This window comes from Chaetodon auriga, chromosome 12, assembly GCF_051107435.1.
Source record: "Chaetodon auriga isolate fChaAug3 chromosome 12, fChaAug3.hap1, whole genome shotgun sequence".
Taxonomy (NCBI): Eukaryota; Metazoa; Chordata; class Actinopteri; order Chaetodontiformes; family Chaetodontidae; genus Chaetodon; species Chaetodon auriga.
The window spans coordinates 9830165-9846419 of record NC_135085.1 but is presented as its reverse complement, the minus strand read 5'-3'; the positions used below and the strand labels follow the sequence as shown (position 1 = coordinate 9846419).

Genomic DNA, 16255 nt, shown 5'->3' with positions numbered 1-16255 from the left:
AGCTTGAGAAAACCTTTTTGAGGGAGTAGCTAGCTGTGAGGAAGAAAGGCTGTGTGTTTTAGCTTCTTTATGTCTTTCCACCACTCCCCATCTGTTGCTCCACCGATACAAAAGGAATACAGCAGAGGGTACACAAAAACCCATATTGCTTTGTGGAGAGGCAACACTATCCACGAAACTACATCGCAAACACCCATCGAAAGCAAGACATCCCGGCTCTGTACACACCAGTGTTTACCGAAAAGATGATCCGTGCAAGTCAGGGAGACACACATGAATTCATGATGCCTCCTCATCCTCATCATGAATATTCCCAAAAAGGCTCTTCCCTGATCTGTGGGAGATTCTTTTCTTTTTGGTACAAGCGAGGACCCCCTTCCCTCATTCACAGTCCCCCCTAAATCCACCCATTCACTGCCTATAGGCCCTGATCTCCACATGAAATGATACCCCTCTTTCTCCTCCACTCTCGCGCCTTTAAGCGCCCATATGCCAGGCAGCGAGGAGGCTGGGAAAGCCCATAATTGATCAGTAAGTCTTGGCTGAAAAAGTGTGACCAGGGTCAGCCCCCCACGAAGCACGCAAGAGTGGCTTAATATACAGATTTATTGGGGAATGTAATGGGAGTTCTGCAGAGCAAACACGGGGATATTTGCTGACATACACCGAAACACTTTTGTCACGTTGTAGAAGTAAGAAAATAAGTACAAATACTGTATTACAATTTTCACAACCATGTTCCCTTTGTATTTTTTTTAATATAGGGGAGATGGCTAATCCTCAGATTTTTCACATTTATTTCATTTTTAACCTTGACTAGAAAAATATGTATATAACAACCACGAGCAGTTCCATCAAAATATCACATAAAAATCAAACATTAAAATCAATGATTATAAAACCGGCACAGCAGCAAGTGTCTCGTTGATTCCTTTTGATTAATTACTTCCGTTAATTAATTAACACATTATCAGCTATCAGTCGTGTACAGTACCTTAGTGATGTTAAGTGGTGTAATTATTTTTTTCCTTTCAAACATTTAATTCCAGCAAGAAAGTCACGTTTTCAGAAAAAGAGCATGAAGATTTCATGATGCATTAAAGGGACACAGAAATGGTTGGATTCTCTGGTTAACTAACACATTCTCTTGCTCGCTCTCTCTCTCTCTCACACACACACACACACACACACACACACACACACACACACACACACACACACACTAAAATTTCAAAAACGGACACAGAAACTTCTGCTTCTCTCTTCCACGGGAAGAATTTGAACAAAGCGACAGAAATGCAGCAGTGGAAAGTTTCCTGTCTTGGAAATACAACAGTCTCTCATGTTTCTGTCAATCCATACGACCCAATAATGTCTCACAACTTTCTAACCTTAATAGACTGTATTTACTCACAGTTAAGCAGAAGATTCATCCAGTGTGTTCAGGCTCAGACCTGACTATACTGTGTCTGTATGATGTATCTGGATACTGGATCAGATAATAAAAACAACCAAGAGAACATTCTCAGTGTCCAGTGATGGAGTTGCATTGTGTATGCCAGAGGCAGCAGAGTACCATGTAGTTAACAAGACATCCAGTCATCTGAAAGGAACGGGTTCACATTTTGGGAAATACACTTGTTCGCATTCCTGCTGAGGGTTGGAGTCAGTTAGCTATCTTAGCTTAGCATAAAGACTGGAAACAGTTAGCATGTAGTCTGGTTGTCATGTGAGGCTGCCAGGCAAAACCACTATGTGTCATTTTTACACTGCGGATTAAACCAAATCAGATTAAATGTGTTAACTACTGAGCTTTAGAGGATTTTTCCCTTTGAGTAGAGCCAGTCTTTGTGCTAAGCTAAGTAAGCCAACAGCTGTCACTACCTTCATATTTACCGTACAGATAGGAAAGTAGTATCAATCCTCTTATCTAACTCTCTGCAATAGCGCGAATAAGTGTATTATACTATTATTAGCTTATCCCTTTAACAGAGGTCTGTGGCTCGAGTTTCAGCTTTGTGACATGACAATCCAAGTCCAGCGTGTTTGTCTGTTTGGAAGAAGTGAATCAAAATAGAAGAGAGCTTCATGTATGAGCAGCTCACAGTGTCGTTGCAGTCGGAGGCCTCGGCTTTATGAGGCTTCTGGATTGGTCGCTGGCATCCAGCAGGTCTGAGCTGAGCCCAGGCTAAGTCAGCATTAAGGCTTGTCGGGGGTCTTAGGTTTAGTCAGCGCAGCAGTTAGCCTGTTGGTGCTAGAGGGGAACAGGGATGTACGACTGTGGATCGCTGGCGTAGGTGACAGTGGAGGGCCTGGGGGGCCAGTCGGCATCGTCCTGCAGCTCCAGGGCCAGGTGCATGTAGCGCACCCTTGGTGGTTTGTTTCTCCGACAGAACAGCCAGGAGAGGAAGGACGAGCCCCAGCGTTCATTGGCCATCTGGGGACACGTAAAGCATGAACATTAGAAAGAAAGAAATAATTAGCGAGCCAGTAATGTGGATGTTGTTGCATCATCTCTGCTGAATGCACGAGGAAGCCTCTTCAAAGTCGTAGTTTTGTAATTGAAACACCTGATGAATTTAGACTTTTCTTTTAATTGGAAGGAAATATTGGGGTTGGTTGGCAATTTTAAGTCAAGAGGACAAAATCTGAAGCTCCAATGATGCGGTTGTTCAAAAGCAATAATATTACACTGCTTACTGCATTAAGATTAAAAGCTTTCCTCAGTTAACTTGTTTATTTTTTTGTTAAGTTGCAGTAACTGGTCAAGAGTTGTAGCCTGATAGATTTATGAAATGATCCAGAACTGGTGAAATGAATTCTGAAGAGGAACACCACAACAAAACGTAGCAGAATAAAAGATCCTATTAGATTTAGTCTCTTGATTACTGATACATTTGCCACAACGTGTCACAGGTCATACGAGGAAAACATGAAGCGAGAGTCACAGTAGGAATGTGCAGAAATCTTTCTAGAGAGTGAGAACAGACAAAAACATAAGAGTGTAGTCAAAAGCTTCCAACCTGAGGTGTGTCAGCAGAGGGGGACTCTTTGGGGCGATTTACCCCCTGATTGCCTCTGAAAATTAGCTTCCACAAGATGATGTCAACGATCAAAATCTACGGGAGATTTCAGTGGGAACTTGAGAATCAGCTGATCATGACGATTGGATTACAGCCACAGAAACACACAGGGAAACAACTCACATAGAAATAATGATTCATAGACTTCAATGATCAGGCAGAGGTGCACTACTGAGCACTGAGTCAGCAGGAAAAAACAATCAATGCATGCAAATCCCAGTTTTCTAATGAAAAAGGGGAGATGGGTGATGAGAGCGTGCAGGGCGTGACGTCTCTGAAGCGTACCTCCAGCAGGAGAGACACAGCTGCATTCCCTATGACGATGATGACCAGTGTGACGCGCCAGTCGTGGGGGACACACACGATCTGAGTGGAGGCAGAGTAGCAGGAAGAGCACTGAATGTAACACCACACACACACACACAAACTGTTCCTACACCTTTGCTCTTCTGTCAAATGCAGCCCATCTTCTGTTTCGATTTTCAAATCTTAAGACTGAACATGAATTATATCTTATAAACCGTCCTGAACGTCCTGAGTCCTGAGTTTACCTCCAAGAATCTGTCGATGGCAGGAACAGGATGCAGCATGATGACGAGGAGAAAAGTATACAGACCAACGCAGGACAGCATGAACGGCCCTCGTGAGAGAAAAATACAGCAATTCAGTGACACCAGGTTACTTCCATTACTCACACTGTATGTACGGGAAGGGATTAGTGCCTGCAGAGACTGTAATTGTCCACAATTGTATATTAAACTCATACTGAAGTGATGAAAAAAATTAGAAAAGGAAAGGATGCTCGTAGGAAAATGAATGAACGTGCCCAGAAAATTTAAGCTCAATCTGTGCTGACAGTCATCTCTCTCCTAACAGATCATGCTGACTTCTTACAGTTCTTGTAGCTTGGCTGTCTGAAGGGCTTCCCTTTGGAGAAAATGATGGCCACAACCAAATACTGGAAGGAGGAGATGTAGAAGAGGGTGGTGTTCTCGTAGTTCTTGATGTTTTTGTGGTCCTGAGGGGCTGTTGTTGCGTTCGGGCTGGGAGAGAGACTGGAGCTGGAAACGTTACAGGCGCTGAAGGGGACGACAGGAGAGGAGAGGCAGAGCATTAGCACAAATCAGAGAGCAGACATGTCAGACACAAAGCCTGATGATGTGACTGAATTTACATTTTTAAAATCTGGAGACGTAGGCAGCACACAGAGAGCAGGACAAGATGAAAGACTGCGTAAAATAGCATTTACATACATTTGCCGATCAGTGATTCACTGATTCATCCGGCAGGTGCTTGTTTCAGACACGTTACTCACTCTGACTGAGGCGTCCACTTCTCGTACCAGCTCTGCTGTTGGACTAAGAGGAAAGCCAGGACCTGAAAGGCCAGGCAGGTGAGGATCTGGGTCAGAACTGAGCAAAGCAGCGGGCCGGAGATCAGGCTGGACGGTGGGCGACGCAACACCAGCTCCTTCCACGCCGGGTTAAGACTCACTGAAGACAGAAACGATCAGTGAGTGGCTTGAGTTACAGCATGTGAGCGACATAAAGACATTAAATCAGATTGCTTTCGTGTCTCTCTCTCCCTCTCTCTCTCTTCATGCCACTCACTCGTGAAGGCAATGATGAGGATGATGATCAAGTCGATGAAGAGGAACTGGAAGTCTCCCAAGTTGCTGAGAATCTACAAACATCAGAAGAAACATCATATTCAGATCAAAGAGGAAACATGAACTGTCAATGGGTTGTTAAAGGTGTTCTAACAAAATGTGGAGCATTGCAATGTTCCAGATAAGTAAGCGTGGAAGAATGAGGAGCGGCGGCGCGTTTACCGAGTAGAGCAGTGTGACAGTGAGGTACTGGATGATGCTGTACAGAGCCATGAACTTGAAGACGCAGAATGATGTGATGAGGGCGGCTCGGCCCTCCCTTTGGAAGGAAAGATGCTTTGGTTAAATTTCTGAAATGTAAACGTCTCTGTTCTGATGTTCCTGAGCGAGTGAGCTGCTACCTGATGAGGTTGGGGACACAGCAGATGTTTGGGGTGGAGGAGGTGAAGGGTGAAGCAACAGAGGCCTCCAGCTCAGACAGAGAGATCCCACTGTGAGCTCTCTTCAAAGCCTGAGACAGAGAGAAAACGCCACGAGTGGAGATCACTTTGCAATCCATTGTCATCCAGAGGAGGTGGAGCTTTTATTGTTTTAATGTTCGCTGAGTGACTTTGACTCCTCTACATTTAGATGCTCGTTACTTCAAAGAACAGGGTTTTACATCTAATACATTAAGTATAATGAAGTCATAGAACTCACTTACTCCACAGTCATTTGCGCCATCACCACACATGCCAACAGTGTAGCTGGGGGGTAAACAAAGAGAGTGGAAGTTGTACATTTAAATCTATAAAATCTCATGATCTCCAACAGATGGAAACCATCAGCAGATCAAACTGAAGCCACAGACAGACGAGAGACTCACTCCATGCTCTGCAGGATCTCCACCAGCTGAGTCTTCTGGTCTGGAGCCATGCGGGCAAACACGGTGCCTCTCAGCACGAGCTGCAGCGCCCCCATGTGGAGAGGCAGAGAAACATCCAAAGAACATTTCACTCAAGCACTGAGCCTAATTACAAATCTGAAGCGCTTGAATATTTTGTTTTCATGCCACTTTCTACTTCTACTCCAGTACATTTCAATGTTACTTAAGTATCATTATCAATGCAGGAGTATCTGACTACCTGAGTACTTCCTCCACCACTGTCTAAACTCATGACAGCAGTGTAGTAAGACAGAAACCAACCTCAACTTATTTATCGATAAGAGATTTCAATTACAATCACAATTACATTTTGTCATTTGGCAGACGCTTTTATCCAAAGCGACGCTCATTCACACACTTTAAAGCTATCTAAACCATATACTGATCTGAATATGTAAATGTTCAGAACAGATCGAGATAGGCCTGTACCTTTTGGACGAGCTGAGGGAAGTGCTCAGTGATAACAGCAAAGGCTCTGCCATTCACAGCAAAGTGATAGCTCTGTTCCTGCTGAGTAACTGGCTTGTCATATGTCTCCTCCTCCAGGTTTATCTCCACCGTCTGTCGGACAGAGGATGAGTCAGTCGTCACTAGAACACTGGAAAACCTCCAGGCTGTATCATCTTTCCTGACCAATGTCACCTTTTGGTCTTTTTTTTGTCGCCCTGTGCTCTTATCTAACTGATACGTGTAGTGACTGAAGAAATGTGAGTAACAAACTCTGCAACAATGACTGAGTCATCAGTCGCTGTTAGTATGAAAATGGTGATGTCTTGATGGAGAGCCAAGCGAAAGCTGATACATGATCTTTTCGTAACAACTTAAGTGATTTGCTGTTAGCCTGCTGCCAGACTGCCCTTAATACAGACGCGTGGCTCCCTTTGTGGGCTGCAGGCTGCGGCGAAAATACTGTTTTTTAAAGGCTAAAGGCCTGAAGCAGAATACTTGAATATTTAAAAGATCTTTTTTGAATAAATTCTGACTTTTGTACATTACAAGACTGTGAAGGTATTGGAAACTGGACCACACCAGCTGGAAACAATCTTACACAGCAGCTTATTCTACAGAAAGTATAATACAAACAATATCGTTGTAGCTGAATCTTTCTGTGCAACTGTGCAGAAATAACAGGTTTAAACAGAATGAACAGACATGCAAAAAGCCTTCATTGATTTCTTCCTTCCTGGCTCTGATGCTTTGTGTCTCACCTGACTGTCTCTGATCGTCTGAGCCATGTTTTCAGTGTAATGCCATGTGATGCTAGCAGGGTGGAGATCCTTCGGAGGCACAGCATCAACTATAATGATCCTCTCGTGTGCACAGACCATCCCGCAGTCTCGAGCCACCGATATCGCCGTCAACATGTTGTCGCCTGACAGAGGATTCATACGATGTCAGGCATGAGCGCGATCATGACACAGCAGGAGAACGAGCGATGAACTGATTTACCTGTGACCATCAAAGTGCGGATGTTGGCTTGTCGTAACTGAAGTAAAACCCCGGCAGTCTCCTCTTTGATTTTGTTCTGCATGATGATCAAACCAAGGAACTCCATGTTGGTTTCTATCAGGTCCCTAAAAGCCACAAAACACACATTTCACCAGCGGTGACTGCACACTGGCAATCACCAGCATTTACGTTTCCTTCATTTGTCAGAACGATGGTTAACATGACATCAAACAATCAAACAGATCATAAATATCAGGGCCACTCCCTGATTACAGTTATACCCTTTGACACAAATATCACCAGATCTTCTGGCTGAGTTACATCATAAGTTGAGGCTTCTGTTGGAGGGAAAACTGATGTCATTAATGCTTCTTCTTCTGTGGTGGATTGCCCGCAAGTTGTTGTGAGTTTTCTCATGTTTCAGATGACTGGAACATTATCTTCTCTGGCGCAGCAGCAATGTAAATATTTGGACATTTATGTCGTTTGGTCTATGTTTGTCCAGTTATCAGAGGAGCTGTGTCCTCCTGACATCAATGCAAGTACAAGCTACAGGCTGGGATGTCTCTGTAATGCATCTGTCAACAGCTACGAGTGCTGCGGTCAGTGTTATTTGTGGAGTAATTACCTGCTGAGGCCCTGGACTTTGTGCCAGGACAGTTTGGACTCCAGCTGTCGATGTGCCAGGGCAATAACCCTGAAGCCCTGCCTGGTGTACGTCTCCAGAGTCTCTGTGAAACTCTGTGGGACTGAAGAGGAGGACAAAGTCATGTCAGCCGGGCCTTTTTTACACAATTGCTGTATTTGTTTGACACGCAGGGATGTGACAAAGAGGCCGTACCCAAAGAAACTGAGAGGTTTTTTTTTATTTCCCTGTCAATTATTTTGTGTGTCTTTGGAGATGCTGGATGAATGGAGGGAATATCCAGCCAAACCTTTAACATACAGACGTGTCAGACCTGTGTGCTGCTTGCAGAGGCTGGCCACGACCTCCGGTGCTCCTTTCAAGTAAGCGTCCATGTGTCTCTCCCCCAGCCTCCGGACCACCACACTCATCCTCTGCAGGGCCGAGGAGAAGGGGAACTGACGCACAATACCAATCTCACTGGACTGAGGAGCAAAAGGCAGACGATGAATACATGTTCAAACCCTCCAATCAGTTTTTACTTCACGGTCAGTTTGATATTTTGGCAAAAGGCTTATTTGGTTTATTGCCAAGCCTGGATCTGTTGATCAAACAGTAACAAAATCTGCCTACCAGCTCCAGGAAGTCAGTGCTCACAACCAGGAAACAGTCCAGCATATAACGCTCCATAAAACCACAATCTGATGTTTTTACACTTCAGTGCAGATTAATTGTGAAACTTAGAGATGCTGTAAGACACATTTTGTTACATTTGGACAGAGCCAGGCTGTTTCCTGTTTCCACTCTTCATGCTAAGCTAAGCTAAGCTAACTGGCAGTTGACAGTAGCTTTTTATTTAACGTACAGATATGAGAGTTGTATCAACCTTCTCCTCTAACTCCTGGCAAGAAGATAAACAAGGCTATTTCCAAAATTGTCTAACTAGTTGCTTGCTGACTAAAGTACTAAGTACTAATTAAAATGCTAACTTTTCATGAAAAAAGAACAACTTACTGATAATTCAGACAGCTCCTGGAAATAAAGGGAATGAACGATATTAGAATTGTGAAATCACATAGGAAGATATTTCATACAGTGCTCATACAATAATGAGACGAACCATGTTCTGAGTCAGTGGGTTGTTCTGATTGGCCTCAGGGACGGTGTGCTTCGGAGGGTGCACAACTGTGGGCATTATGGGATTGTGGAGAGCAGTCTCTTCCTCCGTGGGCTCCTCCAGGATCTAAAAATGACATCATATAATATCAGGAGTTGATCTTGGAGACACTATTACACTAAACCCGGTGTGACACTCTCAGTCCCTGCTTGACAGGAGGAGGCATTTTCTGCTGTTCATGCTGGAGTATCCATGGGACCAGACTTGAAACATTTTAGCCAAGAAGAACTGGCTCTGCCAAGGCGACAAGCATGGTGCTGCATAATTCATGAACAGGCTGATGTCTGTGCTCGTTGCAGTGCAGATGACTGAGCACGCTGGTGTAAACATTGAATCTCTGCTTACCCAGCCCGTAGCGCTGAACATCTTGAGGTCTAAAGGGTCTCCGGAGAGCTCGCCCTCGATCTTGGTCAGTGAGTGGCAGGTGGCCATGCAGGCCACAAATGCAGAGTTCACCAGACTTTCTTTAGCTACATCAGAATCTGGAGGAGAAAAGCTGGAATAGAGAGGGAGGATCTCAGAAACTACAACACATAAATACAATATATGCTACGGTCACACCCGTCTGGACATGTAATTCTTATCTGTGTTATGGTTACTCTCAGGAAGCTGATACAGATGTGTGTGCAAAAGACCCAAATCCAAGAGCCTCTGTTACCTGCCATCATCAGCTCTCTGAATACCCCACAGGTCCAAACCATCCTCAGTCAGAGTGCCAGTCTGAGGGGAAAAACAAACAGGTAACAACGCACATAAAGGTATCAGCTCAGGTACGCCTGAGAGCACGAAATCAATTTAACACCCAACGACTCTCAGAAATACAGAAATGTAGTTCTGTTCTGCACACACACTTTCTGAGAGGTATGGAAATACGACATGAATTCAGACAACTGTGAGCTTCAACATGTGTCCACAGGAATCCACCACTGTGTGTCCACCATGCAAAGAAAAGCTAAAAGACTCTTTCAGGCAGGTATGAAACTGGTTTGGACCATCTGTACAATCACAAACCAAACTTTGATTTGCTGCAACAAACGATTGTTTTCAGTATCGATTCTTCTGTTTGTTTTCTCAGTTAATCACGTGATCGAGAAGATGAAAATGAGCCTCGCAGGAATGAAAGCAGAGTCTGAAATTCCACCTTTTAAAAGAGCTTTTCCTGAATGCCAAACAAAAAACGAAAAATCACACAGCTGGCAGCTGTGTTCAGACTACCTTGTCAAAGCAAACCAGGTTAAGCTGACCACAAATGTTGATCCTCTGAGGACTGATACAAAAGATGCCGACTTGCTTCAGACGCCGCTGCGCGAACACGATACCAGCTGTCATGGCCGCCGGCAAGGCCGGGGGCACGGTGATGGTGATGATGTCCAGGGACTCGACGATGATGCTTTTTGCCGGAACCTGGATGAGATCAAGGAGGAAAACAGAAGGATTTCTACAGGATGATAGGAACAACCACCGCATCGCCAGCAGAATCTGAGCTTTCTCTGAGGAAAAGGTTACTTCTCCTCTGTGAGAGCTGTGATACCTTGTTTATGATACTGAGGATGATGGTGTAGATGAAGCCGATCCCTGCCACCCCCACCAGACACAACAAGAACAGGTAAGCGTCGCGGTACAGCTTGAAGTCTGTGGGTTTAGGGTAGAGGATGGAGCGCACCAGTTGGCCTTTCTCTGTACTGAAGCCTGTGGGAACACAGAGGAAATGATATTTGTAGGAGCTGAATATGTATTTACAACCCCTGAGGCTGATCAGTCCATACGAACAGCAAGCTGTTGTCCCTGCTCTGTTTTTTTCATCTCACCTGTTCGGACCACAACGGCCTTCACCAGCTCACCAGTGTAGAAGCGGGTCTGGATAACGTTGGTACCACAGAACAGGGTGTATCTCTTGTGTTCCTCCATGTCGTAGCTCACGGCTGCCTCCTCGCCTGAACTGGGCAGACTGGTCTTGGTAACTGGCACGCTCTCTCCTGTAGGTGGAGGCAGCATTAACAGACATGCATCAAAGACACGCAACTCAGAACAGGACAAGAGCTGCAGAAGTCTAATGAAAAGAATTAGGAAACCAAACCATTGCAGAACATAGCAGAACAAATAAGTTGCTGTGGATATAAATATTTACATTAAAGCCTTGAAATGAATTCACCTACCATAACTCTGCTTTTTAGACTGCAAAATGCTCTTTTTGTTCTCAGCTATGGTTTAACGCTGTGTGAAAGAAATGACACTCTTGGCACCATATACAACCAAATTACATTTTGTATTGACATAATGGAGAAATGCTGTGAGTTAACAGAGCCGGTAGGTTGATACTACACGTAAGTTCCCTGGCAACATACTTCATTTGTTTTCCATCACAACAGGCAATCGAGCCGCTCACAGCATTACTCAACTTTTTTATGGTTATGTTTAGACACTGTCAGCACTTAATTAGGGAAAGATCAGTATCAGTATCACTATAGTCTTGCACTTTGTATGTCCACCGTCCACCCCGACCACCTCCTTGTGACTCCAGCATGCTCTTTAGATGTATTCGATTCACTCAAAGACACACTGTCTCTGAACATAATGCAGGAAACCATAACGCTGTCAGCATTCTGAAAACAATTCAGTAATATAGAAATGTCGAGTATACAGGGTCGCAGTGTGTGAGCCAAAAGGGGGCTGCAGATGGACTGACTGAGCTTGTATACTACATGCCCACACAGGCAGCAGCAAGGAGCTATATGTGAGGAGCTATATAGAAATAGGACCTGTCAGCATGCTCTCGTTAACGATGCAGGTTCCATGGATGAGCACAGCATCACAAGGCATGATCATCCCATTGGCTGGAATAACGATGACATCACCGGGCACAAGCTCTGTCGACATGGCCTGTTCAATATCTAGGAACAGCATTGAGAAAGAGAAGAGTGAAAATGATATCACGCGTAAACTGTCTGTCTGCAGGCGAGGATGAGGATCACAGATCAATAACTCATGGATTACAGAATAATACAGATATTCACAGCACTAACACACATTAACTCTGCTCACACGGTGTTAATGCTAATGTTGTCTGTAGCTCTGCTTTATCTTCACAAAGTGGAACTTGCCTTTTCCTCCTCTGCACACGGAGACACGGAGCACGCTGTGTGCTGCCACCATGTCATGCAGCATCACATATTGCTGGAATCAGAGAGACACTTTATCAAAGAGTGGGGGAAAAACTCCACAAATGGACAAATTGGTGATTTTTCTAGAAATATTATTACAGGACATTATTTAGGGCCTTTCCCTCAAAACTGCTTTTACTGTGAGTTTTTTGTGTCTCACCTTTTTAATGGTATACAGTGAGGTAGCTATTGATATGGCAGACATGATAATTATGGCTGTAGCATAATAGTAGTAGTCGTCAGCACACCAGAGAATAATGCTGCAGAGCTGGAAGACGTAGAAAGGATTCAAGACCTGACAGAGGAAGAGAAAGATGATATTAATATTGTTGGTATTTGCCAAAAGAGGAGGTGTCAGACGTGATATTACACAAAGAGCTCGAACTCACTTCCGTTATGAGGAGCATGAACAGAGAGGGCACCTGTACATCAATCTCATTCTCCCCGAAAAACAGCGCCCTGCCAAAAAAAGACTTTAACACGTTAACACGATCACATGCCTGTGAGGAGGCCAAGCTTCCAGTGAAGATACATGAAGTGCGTGTGCGTGTGTGTGTGTGTGTGTGTGTGCGCGCGCACCTGTACTCCTGCAGTGTTTTAGACAGGCCAGCGCTGTGGTCAGAGTGGATGCTTGCACAGCTTGCCTTCACATCCTCCAAGCCTCTAGAAAAGTCACACACATTAATTTCTACTGTAGTCGTGCAGAGCCAGAGACACAGTGAATGATGAATGTTGTAGCAGCTACTCGATTACGGAAATGTTGTTGATTTAGCAAAGAAATCTGACACAAGACTGTTAATAGCGTTGCCTTTCGGTGGGACCCTTACTTATAAAATTCAAAGGTCTGCATCAGGTCATTCCAGTAGTATGTAGTGCTGTGGTGGGTGAAGTAGCGGATCTAAGTGGGGAGAAGCAGAGGTGGAGGAGGTGGTCAGAAATCTGCCGTGCAACAGCAAATGCATGTCTTTAGAACATGAATCTGGAATTATTTCAGTTTGAGGTACCTGAACAGGCTCTCTGTGGGCAAATTTCCCACACTGTTTCTCATGCGCAGCGCCGATGCCGAGCTCTCCGTCTCCATTCGGCAGCTGAGCTGTGGGCGGCAGATCCAGGCTGTCGAAGGGTTTCCTCCCTGGAGCCAACACCACGTGTACTTTGGCTCGAAACCACTGCTTGAACTCATCCTGTGATAACAATGTGGAGAATTACGTTTTTCCTTGGCCGAGAGACTGAATTTATCATCTGTAGTGTAATGCAGAATGTGTGCCAAAGAATATAACAGGTGTCAGGATGATTTGTGAACAGCAGCAGCACAAGAGTGAACTCCAAATTCTGTGAAAGAAGAAACGGATTCACACACCTACTGTTAAACACACTTTACGCTACATTTACCAGTGCTTTTACAAGCATCTGCAGTGTCTAACAGGTGTTTTCCTTGCATGAAAACAACGTACTTGAGAGAAAAACTCAGTAAAAATCCTCTAAAATAAGTCGTCTACCGTTTTCCTACCGTGGACCTGAGCAGCAGTGTGTGTGCGCCCTTCAGCGAGGTGTGTGTGCAGGTGCCCTTGACGCCCCACTCAGGCAGCCAGTAGAGCAGCAGCAGCAGGAGGCCCCCGGAACACACAGCGCCGACACCCACCAGGATCATCTTCCACAGACAGGGCTGGTAGCCCCACACCTCCTGCACAGGCAGACGCTCACGTTAACACACTGAAGGTGGGATGAACACAGCGCTCTGTGGCTTGTGACTGACGACAGCTGGTGATACGCTGGGTTTGTAATTGAATAATGACGATGTTTGGAGCCTGTCTGGCTGTGTGAAGCGGAACAATTGTCAGCCTGCTTAAAATAAATCTCTTCTTTTCTGTATTTTTCTTGTCAACAGATCATATGCAAAGACAAAAACTGACAATGTATTTGTGCGTTTGCATCCAGCTTTACAGTGTGAAAAGTTACCATTTGATGACGCGTTGTTCAACAGAACAGACAATTACTCAGAGAACATTGCTTGCAGATGGGCAGTAATATTTACCATCTCATCCTCGAGGCCCTGGTTTATAATCGTCACCTCTTTTGTCTTCATTCTGCCAGAAGTGCAACAACTACAAAGACAAAGAGATATGACTTCATTACAAAATCTCCAACAGACGCCTTCTTATCATAGAGGCTGACCCTGTCTGGTCAGTAAAGATGTTGCAACTTCAGTCTCAGTCAACGACATGAAAGGATTCACTTTTTATGACTTCAGGAGCAAAAACAGGACAAAAGGGGAAAGAAAGTCAGTGACTCACTTGTTTTCTAACTCTAGAAGTTGCTATTTGTCAGAGGAGACGAACAGCAGAGGTGGAGTGTGTTTGTATGGCATCAAACATAGAAAGATTTCTCTTGCAAGTAAGAACCTGACTGAAGCGCACCACCTGAAACACATGAAACCACATGAGAAGACACTGGGCTCAAAGCCTCTGGCGCCACGCTTAAGAAAACAGCGACTTCCATCGAGGGCTTCCCTCGTCAGTCTTGACGACTCGTGTTTTCCTGGAACATTAGCTGGCACGGAGGCTGAAGTCCTGCTGTTCTGCTTCATTAAGGCTGGATTGCAGATGTTTCTTTTTTTCCATCGTTTCAAAAAAGCACTGGCCAATTTACCTCCTTGGAATAACTGTGATCCCTCTGAACGTACAGTATTAAAAGATGCGTTCACATGTCCGATCTGAGCCTCACACTTACCTGTCTGCTCTACCAGTGTCTTCATTGATATGCAGTTGTGCAATGTGTTGCAATCAATGTGATGTTTGGTGTGATAGTGTCGTGGTGTTAAGCATTGATCCGATGCAGGATAGGCTGTTACAGAGAAACCTTTGCACCGTGCACACGTTTTATGTTCAATAACAGTTTCACGTACAGTAATGCCTGACTCACAGTCTGACCTGACTTTAACATCACACCATGAACTGATCCTTCATCCACATAAAAAAAAAACTTTCTTTCAAAGGGAAAACACATCGATCCAGATTAGGTGAGACACAATTTACTGACTGCTTAAGCACCCACCACATCTACAACAGACTTTGAGCGTGGGAGCGTCTATGAGCTCATGAGACAAAAGCTGCACTTTCATCCTTCATTGTAAAAACTGTGTAACCCCTCATACGACCGTGAGCACCATCCCCATCATGAAGGCCGCTGGTGGCAGCACCATGCCGTGGGGACGCCTCTGTGCAGCTGGTCCTGCAAGACTTGAGGAGGTGACACGGTCGAATAAATGCAGCAAAACTTAGGAGGAATCCTGCTTGAACCCCTGCTGCAGTCTGCCAGTGAGCCAGGACTGGGGATAAGATTTGTTTTTCCAGCAAGACAAAGAAGCCAAACATAAAACTTGAAGCTACAGGACTGGCCTCACAACAACTATGTTGAAATCCTCCAGGAGCCAAAGGAGAGCCCAGATTTCAATGCAATCTGGATTTGTGGCAGGCATTCAGATTTTCTCTTCAGGCCCTGTTGCAACTTGACAGAACTTTCTATATAAATTTTGCTTCGAAGAATTGGGGGGAATTACAGATTCCAGATGTGCAAATCTATCCACGTAGACTGAGGTCGAGGCTGATGTAAAAGGTGCCTTCACTGACTTCAGATCAGGGGTTTATTCCACGTGAACTAGATGGGTAGAGATTTCATATTAACAACGAACTGGCGTGCCAACAAATCTCAATTAACCAAATAGTTATAAAGCAATAAAACAAAGTCCAAGACGGCGATACTTTGTTTAAACACTGAATTATTAACCAGGCTATTGCTGTAGTGAGAACACAACCTAAAGTTTGCGCTTTCCGAGTGGGAAAACAGAGGATTTCCACACTGTTGCAGCCCTGGATCATTTCACACCAAACACTGACTGAAGCCCTTCACTCGCAGTTCGTGTCTTCAGCTTCAGACACAGAGTCGGTTGCTGCTGAGCTCAGATGAAGCTCATCTGTAAACACCGCGCACATAAGCACACGTTATGTCCAGAGACAATGAGTCTTTGAGTGAACGGACGACTTACCGAGCGTCCCTCTCTTTTCTGTCAGCACATCACACGTCGCATAGTCAGGTGAGTGAACCGCCGAACAGTCGCTGCATGGAAAGTTTGCTCGGACGTCCGCTGCGCCTCCACGCCGCACAGAGCCACGCTGCGCGCTGACCGGACCGTCCCAAACCGGTCCATTCACAAGGAAGTGGGAAAA

At 44.9% G+C, this 16255-nt stretch overlaps 1 protein-coding gene across 1 annotated transcript; it reads right to left on the bottom strand.

The window, feature by feature from the left end:
* Positions 1-599: 599 nt before the first annotated feature.
* Positions 600-16180, bottom strand: LOC143328755 (polyamine-transporting ATPase 13A3-like). Its single transcript, XM_076744056.1, has 32 exons — positions 16075-16180; positions 14065-14134; positions 13540-13713; positions 13034-13213; positions 12857-12927; positions 12609-12692; positions 12419-12488; positions 12190-12324; positions 11970-12042; positions 11628-11759; positions 10677-10844; positions 10400-10557; positions 10084-10272; positions 9527-9588; positions 9214-9364; positions 8812-8934; positions 8706-8723; positions 8026-8176; positions 7695-7815; positions 7067-7191; positions 6826-6989; positions 6047-6178; positions 5558-5637; positions 5396-5438; positions 5094-5203; positions 4915-5011; positions 4694-4766; positions 4399-4576; positions 3978-4162; positions 3635-3723; positions 3369-3449; positions 600-2437 (listed from the first exon to the last, which is right to left on the bottom strand). Exons 2-32 carry the CDS (start codon positions 14113-14115, stop codon positions 2255-2257), a joined length of 3651 nt encoding a protein of 1216 aa, XP_076600171.1. The 5' UTR covers positions 14116-14134; positions 16075-16180; the 3' UTR covers positions 600-2254.
* Positions 16181-16255: the final 75 nt, after the last annotated feature.

Excerpts from the sequence above, each read along its gene's own strand:
- LOC143328755 (XM_076744056.1), bottom strand. The coding sequence starts at position 14,115 with ATGAAGACAAAAGAGGTGACGATTATAAACCAGGGCCTCGAGGATGAG. Across the intron at positions 5,439-5,557 it reads GAGATCCTGCAGAGCATGGA|CTACACTGTTGGCATGTGTG; the intron begins GTGAGTCTCTCG and ends TTTACCCCCCAG. Across the intron at positions 5,204-5,395 it reads ATGGCGCAAATGACTGTGGA|GCTTTGAAGAGAGCTCACAG; the intron begins GTAAGTGAGTTC and ends TCTCTGTCTCAG.